The sequence below is a fragment of the Oncorhynchus gorbuscha genome, linkage group LG02, assembly GCF_021184085.1.
Source record: "Oncorhynchus gorbuscha isolate QuinsamMale2020 ecotype Even-year linkage group LG02, OgorEven_v1.0, whole genome shotgun sequence".
NCBI classification, from domain to species: domain Eukaryota; kingdom Metazoa; phylum Chordata; class Actinopteri; order Salmoniformes; family Salmonidae; genus Oncorhynchus; species Oncorhynchus gorbuscha.
In genome coordinates, this window is record NC_060174.1 from 106,145,004 (window position 1) to 106,165,830 (window position 20,827).

Below are 20,827 nucleotides of genomic sequence, written 5' to 3' on the forward strand. Positions count from 1 at the left end.
TTCCAGGGCCCTGGCTTCCCTATGTCAAGGTAATCGATCCATAACGGATTACTCTATAGAGTTTCGCACTCTTGCTGCCTCCAGTGACTGGAACGAGCCGGCGTTGCTCGCTCGTTTTCTGGAGGGTCTCCACGCTGAGGTTAAGGACGAGATTCTCTCCCGGGAGGTTCCTTCCAGCGTGGATTCTTTGATTGAACTCGCCATCCGCATAGAACGACGGGTAGATCTTCGTCACCGAGCTCGTGGAAGAGAGCTCGCGTTAACAGTGTCCCCCCTCTCCGCATCACTACCATTTCCCCCCACTGGCTCAGGTGTTGAGCCCATGCAGCTGGGGGGTATTCGCATCTCGACTAAGGAGAGGGAACGGAGAATCACCAACCGCCTCTGTCTCTATTGCGGTTCCGCTGGACATTTTGTCATTTCATGTCCAGTAAAAGCCAGAGCTCATCAGTAAGCGGAGGGCTACTGGTGAGCGCTACTACTCAGGTCTCTCCGTCAAGATCCTGTACTACCTTGTCGGTCCATCTACGCTGGACCGGTTCGGCAGCTTCCTGCAGTGCCTTGATAGACTCTGGGGCTGAGGGCTGTTTTATGGACGAAGCCTGGGCTCGGGAACATGACATTCCTCTCAGACAGTTAGGGGAGCCCACGGCCATGTTCGCCTTGGATGGTAGTCCTCTCCCCAGTATATTATGTGAAACGCTACCTTTAACCCTCACTGTTTCTGGTAATCATAGTGAAACCATTTCTTTTTTGATTTTTCGTTCACCTTTTACACCTGTTGTTTTGGGTCATCCCTGGCTAGTGTGTCATAATCCTTCTATTAATTGGTCTAGTAATTCTATCCTATCCTGGAACGTTTCTTGTCATGTGAAATGTTTAATGTCTGCTATCCCTCCTGTTTCTTCTGCCCCCTCTTCACAGGAGGAGCCTGGTGATTTGACAGGGGTGCCGGAGGAATATCATGATCTGCGCACGGTCTTCAGTCGGTCCAGGGCCACCTCCCTTCCTCCTCACCGGTCGTATGATTGTAGTATTGATCTCCTTCCGGGGACCCGGGGTAGACTATACTCTCTGTCGGCTCCCGAACGTAAGGCTCTCGAAGATTATCTGTCTGTTGCTCTCGACGCCGGTACCGTAGTCCCTTCTTCCTCTCCCGCCGGAGCGGGGTTTTTTTTGTTAAGAAAAAGGACGGTACCCTGCGCCCCTGCGTGGATTATCGAGGGCTGAATGACATAACGGTTAAGAATCGTTATCCGCTTCCCCTTATGTCGTCAGCCTTCGAGATTCTGCAGGGAGCCAGGTTCTTTACTAAGTTGGACCTTCGTAACGCTTACCATCTCGTGCGCATCAGGGAGGGGGACGAGTGGAAAACGGCGTTTAACACTCCGTTAGGGCCTTTTGAATACCGGGTTCTGCCGTTCGGTCTCGCTAATGCTCCAGCTGTCTTTCAGGCATTAGTGAATGATGTACTGAGAGACATGCTGAACATCTTTGTTTTCGTTTACCTTGACGATATCCTGATTTTTTCACCGTCACTCCAGATTCATGTTCAGCACGTTCGACGTGTCCTCCAGCGCCTTTTAGAGAATTGTCTTTATGTGAAGGCTGAGAAGTGCGCTTTTCATGTCACCTCCGTCACATTTCTCGGTTCTGTTATTTCCGCTGAAGGCATTCAGATGGATCCCGCTAAGGTCCATGCTGTCAGCGATTGGCCCGTCCCTAAGTCACGTGTTGAGCTGCAGCGCTTTCTCGGTTTCGCGAATTTCTATCGGCGTTTCATTCGTAATTTCGTTCAAGTGGCAGCTCCTCTCACAGCTCTTACTTCTGTCAAGACGTGCTTTAAGTGGTCCGTTTCCGCCCAGGGAGCTTTTGATCTCCTCAAGAAGCGTTTTACATCCGCTCCTATCCTTGTTACACCTGACGTCACTAAACAATTCATTGTCGAGGTTGACGCGTCAGAGGTGGGCGTGGGAGCCATTCTGTCCCAGCGCTCCCATTCTGACGATAAGGTCCACCCTTGCGCGTATTTTTCTCATCGCCTGTCGCCGTCGGAACGTAACTATGATGTGGGAAACCGCGAACTGCTCGCCATCCGCTTAGCCCTAGGCGAATGGCGACAGTGGTTGGAGGGGGCGACCGTTCCTTTTGTCGTTTGGACTGACCATAAGAACCTTGAGTACATCCGTTCTACCAAACGACTCAATGTGCGTCAGGCTCGTTGGGCGTTGTTTTTCGCTCGTTTCGAGTTCGTTATTTCTTATCGTCCGGGCACTAAGAACACCAAGCCTGATGCTTTATCCCGTCTCTTCAGTTCTTCTGTAGCCTCTACCGACCCCGAGGGGATTCTCCCTGAGGGGCGTGTTGTCGGGTTGACTGTCTGGGGAATTGAGAGACAGGTAAAGCAAGCACTCACTCACACTCCGTCGCCGCGCGCTTGTCCTAGGAACCTTCTTTTCGTTCCCGGCTTCTACTCGTCTGGCCGTTCTTCAGTGGGCTCACTCTGCCAAGTTAGCTGGCCACCCCGGCGTTCGGGGTACGCTTGCTTCTATTCGCCAGCGTTTTTGGTGGCCTACTCAGGAGCGTGACACGCGCCGTTTCGTGGCTGCTTGTTCGGACTGCGCGCAGACTAAGTCCGGTAACTCTCCTCTTTCTTCTTTTTCGACCGGGCTATCTCCTTTTCAGAGTAGCCTTGGGTGCCAGCCCCCTCTGTTCTCGTCCCAGCTCGCCGAGTCCAGCGTTCCTTCCGCTCAGGCTTTTGTCCAACGTTGTGAGCGCACCTGGAAGAGGGTCAGGTCTGTACTTTGCCGTTATAGGGCGCAGACTGTGAGAGCCGCTAATAAGCGTAGGACTAAGAGTCCTAGGTATTGTCGCGGTCAGAGAGTATGGCTCTCCACTTGTAACCTTCCCCTTACGACAGCTTCTCGCAAATTGACCCCGCGGTTCATTGGTCCGTTCCGTATTTCTCAGGTCGTTAATCCTGTCGCAGTGCGACTTCTTCCGCGACATCTTCGTCGCGTCCACCCAGTCTTCCATGTCTCCTGTGTCAAGCCTTTTCTTCGCGCCCCCCGTTCGCCCCCCCCCCGTCCTTGTCGAGGGCGCACCTATCTACAGGGTCCGGAAGATTATGGACATGCGTTCTCGGGGACGTGGTCACCAGTACTTAGTGGATTGGGAGGGGTACGGTCCTGAGGAGAGGAGTTGGGTTCCATCTCGGGACGTGCTGGACCGTTCGCTGATCGATGATTTCCTCCGTTGCCGCCAGGTTTCCTCCTCGAGTGCGCCAGGAGGCGCTCGGTGAGTGGGGGGGGTACTGTCATGTATTGTCATGTATTGTCATGTCTTGTCCCTGTGCTTTCTCTTCTCTTCGTTTCCCCCTGCTGGTCGTATTAGGTTTCTTTCTCTCTCTCTATCCTTCTCTCTCTCTATCGTTCCGTTCCTGCTCCCAGCTGTTCCTCATTCTCCTAACGACCTCGTTTACTCTCTCACACCTGTCCCCTATTTTGCCCTCTGATTAGGTCTCTATTTCTCTCTCTGTTTCTGCTTCTGTCCTTGTCGGATTCTTGTTTGCTGTGCCCTTGTTCCGTCCTGTCGTGTTTTGCCTTTTCATCAGATGCTGCGTGTGAGCAGGTGTCTCTGTCCGCTACGGCCCGCGCCTACCCGAAGGGACCTGCAGTCTGTTGCCGCTTGTCCTGCAATTCTCCTCAACAACTAGAGGATTTATGTTTTCCCTGTTTGGACATCTCCTGTAAAGGATTGAGGATTATGTTTTCCCTGTTTGGACTTTAATAAACTCAGTTTCTGTTAAGTCGCTTTTGGGTCCTCACTCACCTGCATAACAGAGGCTTTGTTGCGAAATAGGAAGCCGATTCTATATTTAGATTGGAGTTGCTTAATGTGAGTCTGGAAGGAGAGTTTACAGTTTAACCAGACAGCTAGGTATTTGTAGTTGCCCACATATTCTAAGTCAGAAACGTCCAGAGTGGTGATGCTAATCAGGCGGGCAGCGATCGGTTGAAGACCATGCATTTAAGAGCAGTTGGAGGCCACGGAAGGAGAGTTGTATGGCATTGAAACTCGTTTGGAGGGGTTTTAGCACAGTGTCCAAAGAAGGGCCAGATGTATACAGAATGGAGTCGTTTGCGTAGAAGTGGATTAGAGAATCACCAGCAGCAAGAGCGACATTGATAGATAGGGATAGCCAGGTGGGAAGGATGGCCAGCCGTAGAAAAATGCTTATTAAAATGATTGATAATCGTAAATTTAATTGGTGGTGACAAGTGTTTCCTACTGCCAAGTGTTTCCCACTGCCTCAGAGCAGTGGGCAGCTGGGAGGTGGTGCTCTTATTCTCCATGGACTTTACAGTGTTTCCTAGCCTCAGAGCAGTGGGAAGCTGGGAGGAGGTGTTCTTATTCTCCATGGACTTTACAGTGTTTCCTAGCCTCAGAGCAGTGGGCAGCTGGGAGGTGGTGCTCTTATTCTCCATGGACTTTACAGTGTGCCAAAACTTTTTGGAGTTAGTGCTACAGGATGCAAATTTCTGTTTGAAAATGCCTTAGCCTTCCTAACTGACTGTGTATACTGGTTCCTGACTTCCCTGAAAAGTTGCATATCGTGGGGGCTATTCGATGCCAATGCAGAACACCACAGGATGTTTTTGTGCTGGTCAGTCAGGTCTGGAGTGAACTAAGGGCTATATCTGTTCCTGGTTCTACATTTTTTGAATGGGGCATGTTTATTTAAGATGGTGAGGAAAGCACTTTTAAAGAACTGAAATATGTAGCCAACATAAGAGCATCGGTAAGAATTCAGTTTGAGTCGTCAGGCAACTAAATCTAGGCCTACGAAAAGGGGAGACACATATTGTACAATATGACATCCATCTAGCATGGAGGAGGAAATGATTAACCCCCCCCCCAAAAAAACCGATCAAGTGGTACTGATCCAATGATAAAGGCAGTGGATATACATCCAATCACCGGCATATGCTCTCTGCTGGTGCCAATAAGTTAGGCTACAGCTCAATTGGGAGTTGAGAAAGTTGATAACTAGAGACAGATCAGTCTTTTCTTTGTGTTGATCTTTTCTGCAAAAGCCATTTGCTTTCTAAACTCTATTTTTTTTCCTAGGATTAAGAATGTTGAAATATTTGCGACAGGCCTAAGTATATTTAATTGTTTTTCACTGACCGCTGCAACTCAACAATCAGCTATTTAGTAGGCTATTTGACCTGCGTTGCCCAAATTATACGCTTAATAAGGAGTCGCCCCTTTTTTTCAAATTTCGCCTGAAATGACATACTCAAATCTAACTGCCTGTAGCTGACATATCCTTGCTTCAGGGCCTGAAGCAAGAATATGCATATTCTTGGTACCATTTGAAAGGAAACACTTTGATGTTTGTGGAAATGTGAAAGGAATGTAGGAGAATATAACACGATAGATCTGGTAAAAGATAATACAAAATAAAAAACAACCTTTCTTATGTATTTTTGTTTTGTACCATCATCTTTGAAATGCAAGAGAAAGGCCATAATGTATTATTCCATCCCAGTTGCAATATACATTTTGGCCACTAGATGACAGCAGCGTAAGTGCAACGTTTTAGACTGATCCAATGAACCATTATATTTCTATTCAAAATGTTGTATCAAGACTGCCCAAATATGCCTAATTACTTTTTATTTAGAAAATTGTGCATTCCCCTCAAACAATAGCATGGTATTATTTCACTGTAGTAGCTACTGTAAATTGGACAGTGCAGTTAGATTAACAAGAATTTAAGCTTTCTGCCAATATCAGATATGTCTATGTCCTAGGAAATGTTCTTGTTACTTACAACCTCATGCTAATCTGATTAGCCTATGTTAGCTCAACCGTCCCGTGGAAGGGACACTGATCCCGAAGAAGATTTATAACTTCTTCTTCGGGAAAGCGAAAGGGAGATACCTAGTCAGTTGTACAAATGAATGCCTTCAACTGAAATGTGCCTTCTGCATTCCACCACTGATTTTCTAAAAGTAGCTAATGGTCCTCTGTGGTCAAATCATATTCTCTGGTTTAGTATTTCGAACGATTTGATTGGTTGATTTATAGGCACAAGTAATTATATAACTAATTTTTCCAAATTTAATTCCAATTGACTTTAGGGGGAGTGTATCTTCCCCCTAGCTTAGGGAGTGGATGGCCCTCCCTTCTGAAAAAAAAATGTAATTAAAACATCAAGTGGATCGCAGAGAACATGTCTAGTTACCCATTATGTAAATGTAAATTTCCAAATTTAATTCCATTGACTTTAGGGGAAGTGTATCTTGTTTGTCCCTTATTGGAAGTGCCACTTATGCCGACAGCAATGTGAAAGCAATTTGTGAATAAACCAGCGAGCCAGGCGAGTTTAAATGAGTTCAAATGACAACATCAAATTCAAAGCAATCGGCGCACTGCCTAAACAGCTGACCTGCAAAGCAAACTGTCTGGCAAGTGTCTCTGCTTTCTTAAAAGACAACGTGCTCTTTAACAGAAGCTTGCAGTGAACGGTCTTTCCATGTCATTTCATCAAGCCATGACGACTACCATCTCAGATTGTTCTGAAATGGTTTCAGTAGTTACAAAGACCATTTATTATGATTCCTCGTGTTTAACTCATTGTTGGAAGAAAAAAAAGTTTGGATGTCTGATGTTAAGTAATATATTTTTTGAATATTATATGAATCCGATAAAATAAAATGTTCAATTTGGATGCAATCAATTAGCTAAGTAAAGAAATTGTATTGCAGGAATGCTAATCTTATCTGTTTCTAACAACAGAAAGATTTCAGAACAATCTATGATGATGGGTGTCTTGTGATTTTTGAGGTGGAACAACCCTGCCCTACTTGACTGAAAACTATTATTTTTACATAATGCATAATATATCCTAATAGATTTCCTAATTTGGGCCTAATTTGAGCCCTAATAGAGGCTCTAATTTGAGGTCCTAATAGAGGACCTAATTTGAGGTCCTAATAGAGGTCCTAATAGAGGACCTAATAGAGGCCCTAATAGTGGCCCTAATAGAGGCTCTAATTTGAGGTCCTAATAGAGGACCTAATAGAGGCCCTAATAGTGGCCCTAATAGAGGCCCTAATTTGAGGTCCTAATAGAGGTCCTAATAGAGGACCTAATAGAGGCCCTAATAGTGGACCTAATAGAGGCCCTAATAGTGGCCCTAATAGAGGCTCTAATTTGAGGTCCTAATAGAGGACCTAATTTGAGGTCCTAATAGAGGTCCTAATAGAGGACCTAATAGAGGCCCTAATAGAGGTCCTAATTTGAGAACCTAATAGAGGCCGTAATAGAGGCCCTAAGTTGAGGCCCTAATGGAGGCCCTAATGGAGATGCCATTGCATTTAAACTTTCGATCACTGGTTAGTGTAATGAATGTGATAAAATATAATTGCAATGGGAAGTAATAGGTCGTTTTGTTCGTTTAATTTTGGACATGAAATAGCTGTGCTTTTTTTATAGTTCTGATTTCATGGGGGCTACTGTCGTGAATAGGCTGCTTATTCCGTAACGTTCTTTGATGCTGCTCATGACTGCAGTCTCCTGTCAATCAGCCGTGTCTACGTGTTTGACCAAAACTGTCTCTCCTTCAGCACCATGGAGTTTACATGCATTATGTTCGTTGTCCTTTCACAGAACGAGCCTGTCACCTTTATTTTATTCTGTGTGTCACATGTTGTGTGGTTCTGTCTCAGTGTGTCACATGCTGTGTCCTTGCTGGTTCTGTCTCGGTGTGTCACATGTTTTATGGTTCTGTCTCGGTGTGTCACATATTGTGTGGTTCTGTCTCGGTGTGTCACATGTTTTATGGTTCTGTCTCGGTGTGTCACATGTTGTGTGGTTCTGTCTCGGTGTGTCACATATTGTGTGGTTCTGTCTCGGTGTGTCACATGTTTTATGGTTCTGTCTCGGTGTGTCACATGTTGTGTGGTTCTGTCTCGGTGTGTCACATATTGTGTCTGTGCCGGTTCTGTCTCAGTGTGTCACATATTGTGCGGTTCTGTCTCGGTGTGTCACATGTTGTGTGGTTCTCTCTCGGTGTGTCACACGTTGTGTGGTTCTGTCTCGGTGTGTCCCACGTTGCAGCAGCCCTGGCCAGTCCTGTTTGATTCCTTCATAATGTCGTCGTTATGTCGTCTTCCTTCACAAGAACTAGAACGGTCTGACTACAGAAGATATAATGATGACACATTAAGTGATGCTATGTTTTCTGTTCTTTTCATGATTTATGAGTTTGACACAACATATTTGAAGATTTAAAAAAAAATCTGAATCAGTCAATGAATCAGTCCGTGAATCAGTCCATGAATCAGTCCGTGAATCAGTCAATGAATCAGTCCGTGAATCAGTCCATGAATCAGTCCGTGAATCAGTCCAAGAATCAGTCCAAGAATCAGTTCATTAGGCAAAGCTTTTGATTGACGACAACGAAGGTGCATTTAAGAAAGTCGTTGGAAGAGAATGTACATTTGTGGTGATCTCAACCTACAGCAACATTTTACTAGGATACTGCCTCATTTGTCAGGCCAAGAGATTGACCTGATGCATATTTTGGGGGGCACGTGTCTAGATGGAATTTGTATTTGTGGCCCTGGCGACAAATACAGATGCACAATCGAGAGCATCCTGGCGGGCTGTATCACCGCCTGGTACGGCAACTGCTCCGCCCTCAACCGTAAGGCTCTCCAGAGGGTAGTGTGGACTGCACAACGCATCACCGGGGGCAAACTACCTGCCCTCCAGGACACCTACACCACCCGTTGTTACAGGAAGGCCATAAAGATCATCAAGGACATCAACCACCCGAACCACTGCCTGTTCACCCCGCTATCATCCAGAAGGCGAGGTCAGTACAGGTGCATCAAAGCTGGGACCGAGAGACTGAAAAACAGCTTCTATCTCAAGGCCATCAGACTGTTAAACAGCCACCACTAACATTGAGTGGCTGCTGCCAACACACTGTCATTGACACTGACCCAACTCCAGCCATTTTAATAATGGGAATTGATGGGAAATGATGTAAATATATCACTAGCCACTTTAAACAATGCTACCTCATATAATGTTACTTACCCTACATTATTCATCTCATATGCATATGTATATACTGTACTCTACATCATCGACTGCATCCTTATGTAACACATGTATCACTAGCCACTTTAACTATGCCACTTTGTTTACTTTGTCTACACACTCATCTCATATGTATATACTGTACTCGATACCATCTACTGTATGCTGCTCTGTACCATCACTCATTCATATATCCTTATGTACATGTTCCTTATCCCCTTACACTGTGTATAAGACAGTAGTTTTGGAATTGTTAGTTAGATTACTTGTTGGTTATCACTGCATTGTCGGAACTAGAAGCACAAGCATTTCGCTACACTCGCATTAACATCTGCTAACCATGTGTATGTGACAAATAAAATTTGATTTGATTTGATTTGGACCTTTTTTGGAACACCATTATTTTGGTCTTGGTTGGTGACAGAGACACCAGATCATCAGCAAACAGTAGACATTTGACTTTAGATTCTAGTAGGGTGAGGCCGGGTGCTGCAGGCTGTTCTAGTGCCCTCGCCAATTGGTTGATATATATGTTAAAGAGGATGGGGCTTAAGCTGCATCCCTGTCTCACGCCACGGCCCTGTGGGAAGAAATGTGTGTTTTTTGCCAATTTTAACCTCACATTTGTTGTTTGTGTACATGGGATTTTATAATGTCGTACGTTTTTCCCCCAACACCACTTTCCATCCATTTGTATAGTTGACCCTCATGCCAAATTGAGTCGAAGGCTTTTTTGAAATCAGCAAAGCATGAGAAGACTTAGCCTTTGTTTTGTTTATTTGTCAATAAGGGTGTGTAGGGTGAATATGTGGTCTGTCAAGATTATTTGGTAAAGAGACAATTTGACATTTGCTCAGTACATTGTTTTCACTTAGGAAATGTACGAGTCTGCTGTTAATGATAATGCAGAGTATTTTCCGAAGGTTGCTGTTGACGCATATCCCACGGTAGTTATTGGGGTCAAATTTGTCTCCACTTTTGTGGAAAGGGGTGATCGGTCCTTGGTTCCAAATATTGGGGAAGATGCCAGAGCTAAGGATGATGTTAAAGAGTTTATGTATAACCAATTGGAATTTGTTGTCTGTATATTTGATCATTTCATTAAGGATACCATCAACACCACAGGCCTTTTTGGGTTGGAGGGTTTTTATTTTGTCCTGTAGTTCGTTCAAGGCAATTGGAGAATCCAGTGGGTTCTGATAGTCAATTCAATCCAATTCAAGGGCTTTATTGGCATGGGAAACATGTGTTAACATTGCCAAAGCAAGTGAGGTAGACAACATACAAAGTGAATATATAAAGTGAAAAACAACAAAAATTAACAGTAAACATTACACATACAGAAGTTTCAAAACAGTAAAGACATTACAAATGTCATATTATATATATATATATATATATATATATATATATATATATACAATGTACAAATAGTTAAAGGACACAAGATAAAATAAATATGCATAAATATGGGTTGTATTTACAATGGTGTTTGTTCTTCACTGGTTGCCCTTTTCTCGTGGCAACAGGTCACAAATCTTGCTGCTGTGATGGCACACTGTGGAATTTCACCCAATAGATATGGGAGTTTATCAAAATTGGATTTGTTTTCAAATTCTTTGTGGATCTGTGTAATCTGAGGGAAATATGTCTCTCGAATATGGTCATACATTGGGCAGGAGGTTAGGAAGTGCAGCTCAGTTTCCACCTCATTTTGTAGGCAGTGAGCACATAGCCTGTCTTCTCTTGAGAGCCATGTCTGCCTACGGCGGCCTTTCTCAATAGCAAGGCTATGCTCACTGAGTCTGTACATAGTCAAAGCTTTCCTTAATTTTGGGTCAGTCACAGTGGTCAGGTATTCTGCCGCTGTGTACTCTCTGTGTTGGGCCAAATAGCATTCTAATTTGCTCTGTTTTTTTGTTAATTCTTTCCAATGTGTTAAGTAATTATCTTTTTGTTTTCTCATGATTTGGTTGGGTCTAATTGTGCTGTTGTCCTGGGGCTTTGTAGGGTGTGTTTGTGAACAGAGCCCCAGGACCAGCTTGCTTAGGGGACTCTTCTCCAGGTTCATCTCTCTGTAGGTGATGGCTTTGTTATGGAAGGTTTGTGAATCGTTTCCTTTTAGGTGGTTGTAGAATTTAACGGCTCTTTTCTGGATTTTGATAATTAGTGGGTATCGGCCTAATTCTGCTCTGCGTGCATTATTTGGTGTTTTACGTTGTACACTGAGGATATTTTTGCAGAATTCTGCGTGCAGAGTCTCAATTTGGTGTTTGTCCCATTTTGTGAAGTCTTGGTTGGTGAGCGGACCCCAGACCTCACAACCATAAAGGGCAATGGGCTCTATGACTGATTCAAGTATTTTTAGCCAAATCCTAATTGGTATGTTGAAATTTATGTTTCTTTTGATGGCATAGAATGCCCTTCTTGCCTTGTCTCTCAGATCGTTCACAGCTTTGTGGAAGTTACCTGTGGCGCTGATGTTTAGGCCGAGGTATGTATAGTTTTTTGTGTGCTCTCTCTCTCTCTCTCTCGCTCTCGCTCTCTCTCTCTCTCTCTCTCTCTCTCTCTCTCTCTCTCTCTCTCTCATGACCTCTAGTGTGGTAACAGCCTCACTACACATGTTCATATGTAGCAGATGGGTATCTGTGAAACTCAGTCAGCCCAAAGTGTCTCCACTTTCACTGGCAAATATCTATGGTGCACATGGGTAAGACTCTTCAGGAGGGCCGTCACGTGTGTTTGCGATGCTTAGGTCCTGGGTTCGAGGTATGAGCTGAATCAGGATAATTCGGTACTCGCTAGGCGGCCAGCCTGAAGTTCTTTCTACCAGTGGAAGCTGCCGAAGGACGGACGTCTCATAGTAATGGCAGGAATGGAGTTAAAGGAATGGTTTAAAACACACCAAATACCTGGTTTCCATGTGGTTGATACCGCTCCATTCCAGCCATGATTAGGAGCCGTTCTCCCCTCAGCAGCGTCCACTGCTTTACACATAGACATAACATTCAACCTCTGTCAAGATCTTTGATATTAAAAAGTGCTTGATAGGATACTATTGAATGCGGCAGAAAGAAACAACATAATTAACACAGTCTGCTTACATATGAGTTACTGAGTTACATATACTCCGACGTGCACGAATCAAATGACTTCAATTATATCGAGAGTGAATAACATGATTTTATGAATGACAATATCATATCGCCATTGGAGATGGGTTTCATGAGTACTGATCTAAGACAACGACATGATCTGTGTGGTGTTTTAAAAAGCACTAACCCAGTCACTGATGTCCATATGATTTACTTAATGTTTTTTCAATCCTGGAACAAAATGTTCTCGCATTTCATTATTTTTAAAATGTTAATAAGCCGGTGTGGAATTCAGCACACGTCTGTTTGACAGGTGTGATGTGAAATGTTTGACTTTTAGTGTGATGTTTAGGCAGTGGCGGATTTAGGTATATGCAACTTGGACAACCACCCGGGGCGGCAAGGGGCGCCCGCATTTTTTTGGTGGGGAATGGTGACATTTGCGCAATCGGTTTTCTATCGCTCATTTGCACGTCACATCAATGATATCATGTCACTGATATCATGTCGCCCAGGGAGCCATACAAGCTAGAACCGTCACTGTGTTTAGGGATATGTATATATGTATTACCAATCATGTGTTTAGGAATAGGGGCTGTCAAGCCTAGTGGTTAGAGCGTTGGACTAGTAACCGGAAGGTTGTGAGTTCAAACCCCCAAGCTGACAAGGTACAAATCTGTCGTTCTGCCCCTGAACAGGCAGTTAACCCACTGTTCCCAGGCCGTCATTGAAAATAAGAATGTGTTCTTAACTGACTTGCCTAGTTAAATAAAGGTAAAATTAAAAAAAAATATATATAGTGGGTTTAGCGCAAAGGGTAGGTTAAGGTTCATAGCGCGCATACGGAGAGTTGAGGTTTGTTGCAGTCTAAAATCTATCCATTCCAGAGCAGAGCTGGCCCAGTTCAATATATTATTTCGCTGTGGATTCTGGGAGTTGAAGACACTGTCCAAGCTTGTTGTAGCCTTCCGAGTGTTGACAGAAGACACACTGCTGTTCCCTATTTCTGTAAGTAATGAACCTCTTTAGGTTAACAATAACATTTACATCGTTGAGCCAGATGCTTCCGATATGTCACAGTTATCCGTCAACGTTGCTATTTTGTTTTTTTTATCTTGCAAAGTACGGCGAAATTGTAGGCTATTTATGGCTATCTGGAAATATGACGTTAGGATTTGCAAGTCAAACGCTCGACGTGAGCAGGCGAATGTCCTTGGGTTCGTGTTGTGTGCCATTCTCCGTTAAGCGCCATTTAATTCCGTTTAATTCCATTTAATTCCATTGTGTAAACATTCTCCAGGCCTACATGTGGACGAGATCAAATGGACCGTTTTACACCAGGAAATCGTTCTCTTGACTGACTCCGCAACAACAACTAAAATAAGTCTTAAATCGCGGTCTTGTGCACCTGGATGGCTCTGACTTTCTGACAGATGTTGCTGTGTTCATTTCTCAGGCAATTGGAGTGCATTTTTACGTCTCAATCTGGTCATTGTAAATTTTATTCTTTAGAAAGACATGTCTTTAGCCCTTTGTAGCAGCATGATATGCATTTGTTTTAGGCCCATTGTATTATAACGTATCAATTGATCCTTTATTGGGTAGAAGTGAGTTTGAGTTAGGCTACTTTATAGAAAGTAGGCCTGTTCATAGCTACAGATTGTTACACCAGAATGCGATTTAACCAAAGATTTGTTACATCAGATAATGTGATTTTATACAAAGATTTTTGGTATCTATTATAGTACTGGGAGTTACAGGTTTGCCTGTAACAACAAAACGTCGCCAGAGAATTGAACCTGGTATTGGCGATACGATCTTCGTTCTCGATTCAGCCAAACATGTATCTTCTAAAATGTTGTTTTGTTGTCCACAGGTGGTGTGTTTGAAGTTAGAAAATGATCCATTATTTAAATAACTAAATATTTTCCTCCACGAAGTAATCCAACAATATGTATGCCGCCATCTTGTATATTTCAAATATTATTTCATTGATCAAGACAGGTGAGTGTCATCATGACATGCGGCACTTTGTGATGGACCCACCTGTTCAGCCAATGAGAGAAGACTTGAAATTTACAAGATGGCGGCATACACATGCGTATGTATTTATTTACTTTCAAACGCGCCACCTGCAACTGGACACATACATTTTAGAAGATACATGTTTGGCCAAATCGAGAACGACAATGGCATCGCCAATACCAGGTTAGTTGAGAAATCTCTGGCAACGTTTTCTATAGACAAACTTGTTACTCCCAGTAATGGGATTTAACCTACAATCTTTGGTTAAATCCCATTATGTGGTGTGTAACCATCTGTGGCTAGCCTGTACGAGGCCTGTGATGGGAAATTATATGTTTTCATGAATAATAGCCTAGTGCTGATGAATTGCCAACTTGGCATTCCCTAGGTAGTTGTAATACACTTACAACTCTCACATCATTCTTTTAAAATTAATATAATTAATATAATAAAAATGTATCGTTCACAAAAAGAGAACATATTGTCTCAAGATTTTGAGTGTGTATTGAGAAAATATGTTAATTTGGAATTTAGGCATTTTCTCAGCAAATAATGACCTAATTAAAAATAACAAAAATAAAAAATCATATTTATATTCTGGTAGTGTGACTTGATGTATTATACATTATAGAATAGTTCTCAAATTAACACAGTATTTTATAGGCCTTTGTTTGATTGTGTTTTGATTAGTATACTTCTCACAACAACTCGATTGTGACCAAACAGACATGAATCTGTCCTGTAAAAACAGAACCTCACACGGGTAGCGACACCATGTCCAGCCGAGGAGGGAAAAAGAAGGCCACCAAGATGTCCAGGTCGACGAAGGCCGGAGTCATCTTCCCCGTGGGCCGAATGCTGCGCTACATCAAGAAGGGTCTGCCCAAGTACAGGGTCGGTGTGGGTGCCCCAGTCTACATGGCCGCTGTTCTGGAGTACCTCACTGGTGAGGTAGCAAAACATATAATATGACTGGATCTATCCCAAATGACCCCCTTTTGGGCCCTGGTCAGAGGGAGTATACTGTATAGGGGGGGGGAAGGGAAGGGTGTAATTTGGGATGCATTCCAATGCTTTTGAATGTTTTTGGTGATGCCATGTTGTGAGATACTCCAGAACAATTATCTCACTAATGCAATGTTGTACGGTACAGTAGTTAACTGTTAAATCAGTCAAACTGTTCACGTCGGTGACGAGATATTTAGCTAAATTACAGTTTGCTGCTCAACCCTACCGTGTTAGGAGATTCACTGATCAGTGAGAGGAGATGTTGAAACCCCATTCATTTTTTTTTGTACTAATATATATATATTTTTAAACATCACGTCTGTCTGATACATCACTGTTTATTTAATGAAAACAACAACAACAACAACAACAACAGTATGCCCCCCCCCCCCCCCTGACGCCGTGTGGTCTGCAAAGCGTATGCACTTGCATCTCAGATGGTATGTGGGCGCGCAACCTGGTGACATTTGTTGGTCTCCAGTCAGTTTGGTGTCAGTCAGTAGCTCTGGTCCAGGGCGTCATTGTGTTACTTACATACCAGCTGGCGCACTAGCTCTTGTCCAGGGCGTTATATGTTAACCACTGTTGCTTTTGTGCAGCTGGCTAGTACACACTAGCTGGCTATCTAGTACACTAGCTCGTACCAAGTTTATAATTCTAGGTGTAATTTCACCACCCGTGCTGTTGGTGGCAGTAACGCGCCATCATCTGGCTCCATTCGACATCCTGTCTCGTTTTGTGTCTCGCAGCGTCTGTTGCGTGAGAAGGTATTTGCTGGAGCCTGACTCTTGGAAATTCCAGGCATTTTTTTTTCAAACAGCTCTTACAGAAAAAATGTCATTTATAATTTTCACATTCATTGTTTTTGATTTATTATTATAAAAAAAAAATATATATATGTATTTTTTTTTAAACAGGAAAATCCTGATTTTAACTGCACTGCTCCTTAAAGATATTGGTTTATTCTTAATCCCTCCTGTGGACCTGCATTCTCAGTGCCCTCACTACTCTACACTGTTCTTCCACTTCTGAAAGCAGCTTAATTCTGACTTGTCTCCAATGCTGCTGGTCTTGGGCTTATTGGTCCTCTGGCCAGTGGATGCTTCGGAGTTACATTGTCAGACCTCTGCACCAGGTCCAGCTATATTCACTATCTCTATTCTTGTGTTCTAGCTGAAATCCTGGAGCTGGCGGGCAATGCAGCCAGGGACAATAAGAAAGGTCGTGTCACACCACGACACATCCTTCTAGCCATCGCCAACGACGAGGAGCTCAACCAGGTCAGCTGTTATTCTGGTAACTTTCCCCTCCAAAATTCCCCAGGTTTTCCAGAAATACTGGTTGGAAGATTCCTGGAATCCAGAGGGAATAAACAGGAAATCTGGGAATCCTCCGACTGGGATTTCTGGTAAAAAAAAACTTGGGAATTTGGGAAAGTTACCAGCATTTTGCAACATTAGTTTAAATTCATGCCCCATCTTTGTGAGGTCATCCGCTAGTTAGAGAGAGGGGAGCAATCCAATGCAGACCGCCTGATTTCACCGACTGTCTCTCTGCAGCTGCTGAAAGGTGTAACCATCGCAGCCGGAGGCGTCTTACCTAACATCCACCCTGAGCTGCTAGCTAAGAAGAGGGGGTCAAAGGGCAAGCTGGAGGCTGTCATCACGCCTCCTCCCGCCATCAAGAAATCCAAGATGTCTTCCTCCAAGAAATCAGCCAAAAAGGCAGCTGCAGGGAAAAGAGCCAAAGCTAAGGTATACAATATGTGAGTGTAACGGATGTGAAACGGCTAGCTTAGTTAGCGGTGGTGCTGGTGTAACGGATGTGAAACGGCTAGCTTAGTTAGCGGTGGTGCTGGTGTAACGGATGTGAAACGGCTAGCTTAGTTAGCGGTGGTGCTGGTGTAAGGGATGTGAAACGGCTAGCTTAGTTAGCGGTAGTGCTGGTGTAACGGATGTGAAACGGCTAGCTTAGTTAGCGGTGGTGCTGGTGTAACGGATGTGAAACGGCTAGCTTAGTTAGCGGTGGTGCTGGTGTAACGGATGTGAAACGGCTAGCTTAGTTAGCGGTGGTGCTGGTGTAACGGATGTGAAACGGATGTGGCTAGCTTAGTTAGCGGTGGTGCTGGTGTAACGGATGTGAAACGGCTAGCTTAGTTAGCGGTGGTGCTGGTGTAACGGATGTGAAACGGCTAGCTTAGTTAGCGGTGGTGCTGGTGTAACGGATGTGAAACGGCTAGCTTAGTTAGCGGTGGTGCTGGTGTAACGGATGTGAAACGGCTAGCTTAGTTAGCGGTGGTGCTGGTGTAACGGATGTGAAACGGCTAGCTTAGTTAGCGGTGCGCGCTAAATAGCGTTTCAATCGGTGACGTCACTTGCTCTGAGACCTCTTTGTGGAGCGATGGGTAACGATGCTTCGTGGGTGACTGTTGTTGATGTGTGCAGAGGGTCCCTGGTTCGCGCCCGGGTATGGGCGAGGGGACGGTCTAAAGTTATACTGTTACATGAGGGATAAATTCAAACATTCTGTGTCGGGGTGAACGACTCCAGGATCCTGTGATTTTTATTTTATTTTTAAATAATAATAATGTTTTTGTTGTTGGAGTGGACTCTTGCTCGACTCTCAAAACAACGCTGAAACGGCTACGTACACACCACCTCATTATGGCAGAATCCTACTAGGAAGACTACTATTGCATACCAGAAAGGATGAGCATGAAGCTTTGCATTTGCTCATCAATTTAGCCATTAAAAAGGCCTATGTTGTTTGAATATAGAAGGTGATGTGTAGGGACTAGAATATTTCGGGGATATTTCCGCTGTGCACCGCCTTGACCGATCCCGTGGGATGATGCAGCGCACTATTCTTTGCCGTGTTATAGTCCTATTGGACGGGACTAGTAATACTAGAGTCCTATTGGACGGGACTAGTATTACTAGAGTCCTATTGGACGGGACTAGTATTACTAGAGTCCTATTGGACAGGACTAGTATTACTAGAGTCCTATTGGACGGGACTAGTAATACTAGAGTCCTATTGGACGGGACTAGTATTACTAGAGTCCTATTGGACGGGACTAGTAATACTAGAGTCCTATTGGACGGGACTAGTAATACTAGAGTCCTATTGGACGGGACTAGTATTACTAGAGTCCTATTGGACGGGACTAGTATTACTAGAGTCCTATTGGACGGGACTAGTATTACTAGAGTCCTATTGGACGGGACTAGTATTACTAGAGTCCTATTGGACGGGACTAGTATTACTAGAGTCCTATTGGACGGGACTAGTATTACTAGAGCCCTATTGGACGGGACTAGTAATATTACTAGAGCCCTATTGGACGGGACTAGTAATATTACTAGAGCCCTATTGGACGGGACTAGTAATATTACTAGAGTCCTATTGGACGGGACTAGTATTACTAGAGTCCTATTGGACGGGACTAGTAATATTACTAGAGCCCTATTGGACGGGACTAGTAATATTACTAGAGCCCTATTGGACGGGACTAGTAGTATTACTAGAGCCCTATTGGACGGGACTAGTAGTATTACTAGAGCCCTATTGGACGGGACTAGTAGTATTACTAGAGCCCTATTGGACGGGACTAGTAGTATTACTAGAGCCCTATTGGACGGGACTAGTAGTATTACTAGAGCCCTATTGGACGGACTAGTAGTATTACTAGAGCCCTATTGGACGGGACTAGTAGTATTACTAGAGCCCTATTGGACGGGACTAGTAGTATTACTAGAGCCCTATTGGACGGGACTAGTAGTATTACTAGAGCCCTATTGGACGGGACTAGTAGTATTACTAGAGCCCTATTGGACGGGACTAGTAGTATTACTAGAGCCCTATTGGACGGGACTAGTAGTATTACTAGAGCCCTATTGGACGGGACTAGCCCTATTGGACGGGACTAGTAGTATTACTAGAGCCCTATTGGACGGGACTAGTAGTATTACTAGAGCCCTATTGGACGGGACTAGTAGTATTACTAGAGCCCTATTGGACGGGACTAGTAGTATTACTAGAGCCCTATTGGACGGGACTAGTAGTATTACTAGAGCCCTATTGGACGGGACTAGTAGTATTACTAGAGCCCTATTGGACGGGACTAGTAGTATTACTAGAGCCCTATTGGACGGGACTAGTAGTATTACTAGAGCCCTATTGGACGGGACTAGTAGTATTACTAGAGCCCTATTGGACGGGACTAGTAGTATTACTAGAGCCCTATTGGACGGGACTAGTAGTATTACTAGAGCCCTATTGGACGGGACTAGTAGTATTACTAGAGCCCTATTGGATGGGACTAGCAGTATTACTAGAGCCCTATTGGACGGGACTAGCAGTATTACTAGAGCCCTATTGGACGGGACTAGCAGTATTACTAGAGCCCTATTGGACGGGACTAGCAGTATTACTAGAGCTGGTGGTTATGTAAATATACTGAACAAAAATATAAATGCAACAATTTCAAAGATTTTACTGAGTTACAGTTCACATAAGGAAATCAATCAATTGAAAGGAATTCATTTGGCCCTAATCTATGGATTTCACATGTCTGGGCGGGGCTCCAGCCATTGGTTGGGCCTGGGAGGGTGTAGGCCTACCCATTTGGGAGCCAGGCCCACTAGGATTCTAGGCTAACCTGGGCTGTCTCCTCTGTTGTAAGATCATCAGGGTCAGAGCTAGCTAGAGATCAGGAGCTTCAACGCTGCTGTTTGATTTCTGATATCAACCGCGGCAGATTAGCTGGTTAGAGCTAAAATAGGCTTATAACACTAACGCCTTTTACAGCTAGCTAAGAAGCTAACTTAACTTTGTAGTGGTGGGGTGGCAAGCAGCTATAACTGTTAACTTAACCCAGTAGCCTACCACTTGTTATGGAAACCCAGAGGAGTCAAACCTAACCACCCGTGGCTTCACATAGCCCCCTATACACAAACACTCCACACCGCGTTCCGATTCAGTACAGATTTCGCTCCAACCTGTCACTCAATCATTCTAACTTTCTAGCTATTTTTATATAGGGACATATAACTAAAACTGAGGCAGCACAAGTTTCAACTGAGGGGCTAAGCCCCCTTTTGGCCCCTCGTAGAGCAGAGCTGTTTTGTCATAAATATCCTGTGCTTTTTCATTTGGCGCATACAGACCCAGCTAGGCTACATTGTAACCCCCGAAGCGGCCATGGGGCTCAGACAGGACTATTAATTTTGTATCTGAATGAAAACTTGTTTTTTTTTAAAGAAAGTGATTTGAAGTTGGGAAAATTGGTGACATAAAAATGCAGAATGGTGTTAAATGCTTGGGGAGGGAAATCATTTCACAGATTTAATCATGTAATATTATATTATAATATAATATTATAATATTATATAATATAATATATATATTATATTATATTATAATATTATATAATATTATTATTATATTATAATATTACCGATTTTATTTCTCACTATGTACTTGCGAGTATTGACTGACTGGTCCGTTGTGACAAAGTTCTTAAAAGAAACGGAGAAAACATTAGAATGGACTCTGCCTACATGTGTATTTACCCTACT

The 20,827-nt window shown here is 43.8% G+C and overlaps 1 protein-coding gene across 9 annotated transcripts in view; it reads left to right on the forward strand.

Annotated features, from left to right (window-relative positions):
• The first annotated feature begins 13,056 nt into the window (after positions 1-13,056).
• The window catches only part of LOC124015080 (core histone macro-H2A.1), a 101,949-nt gene continuing 94,178 nt past the window's right edge, over positions 13,057-20,827 (forward strand). For 2 of the 9 annotated variants that reach the window (XM_046330066.1, XM_046330075.1), the window contains exons 1-5: positions 13,057-13,223; positions 14,216-14,423; positions 14,992-15,186; positions 16,422-16,528; positions 16,808-17,002. In XM_046330066.1, the coding sequence (XP_046186022.1) occupies positions 14,237-14,423; positions 14,992-15,186; positions 16,422-16,528; positions 16,808-17,002 (684 nt within the window). In that variant the 5' untranslated portion in view covers positions 13,057-13,223; positions 14,216-14,236. Of the gene's footprint in view, positions 13,224-13,445; positions 13,704-14,215; positions 14,424-14,991; positions 15,187-16,421; positions 16,529-16,807; positions 17,003-20,827 lie in introns of those variants that run through there. The other 7 variants (XM_046330018.1, XM_046330026.1, XM_046330032.1 and 4 more) reach the window with 7 other exon arrangements.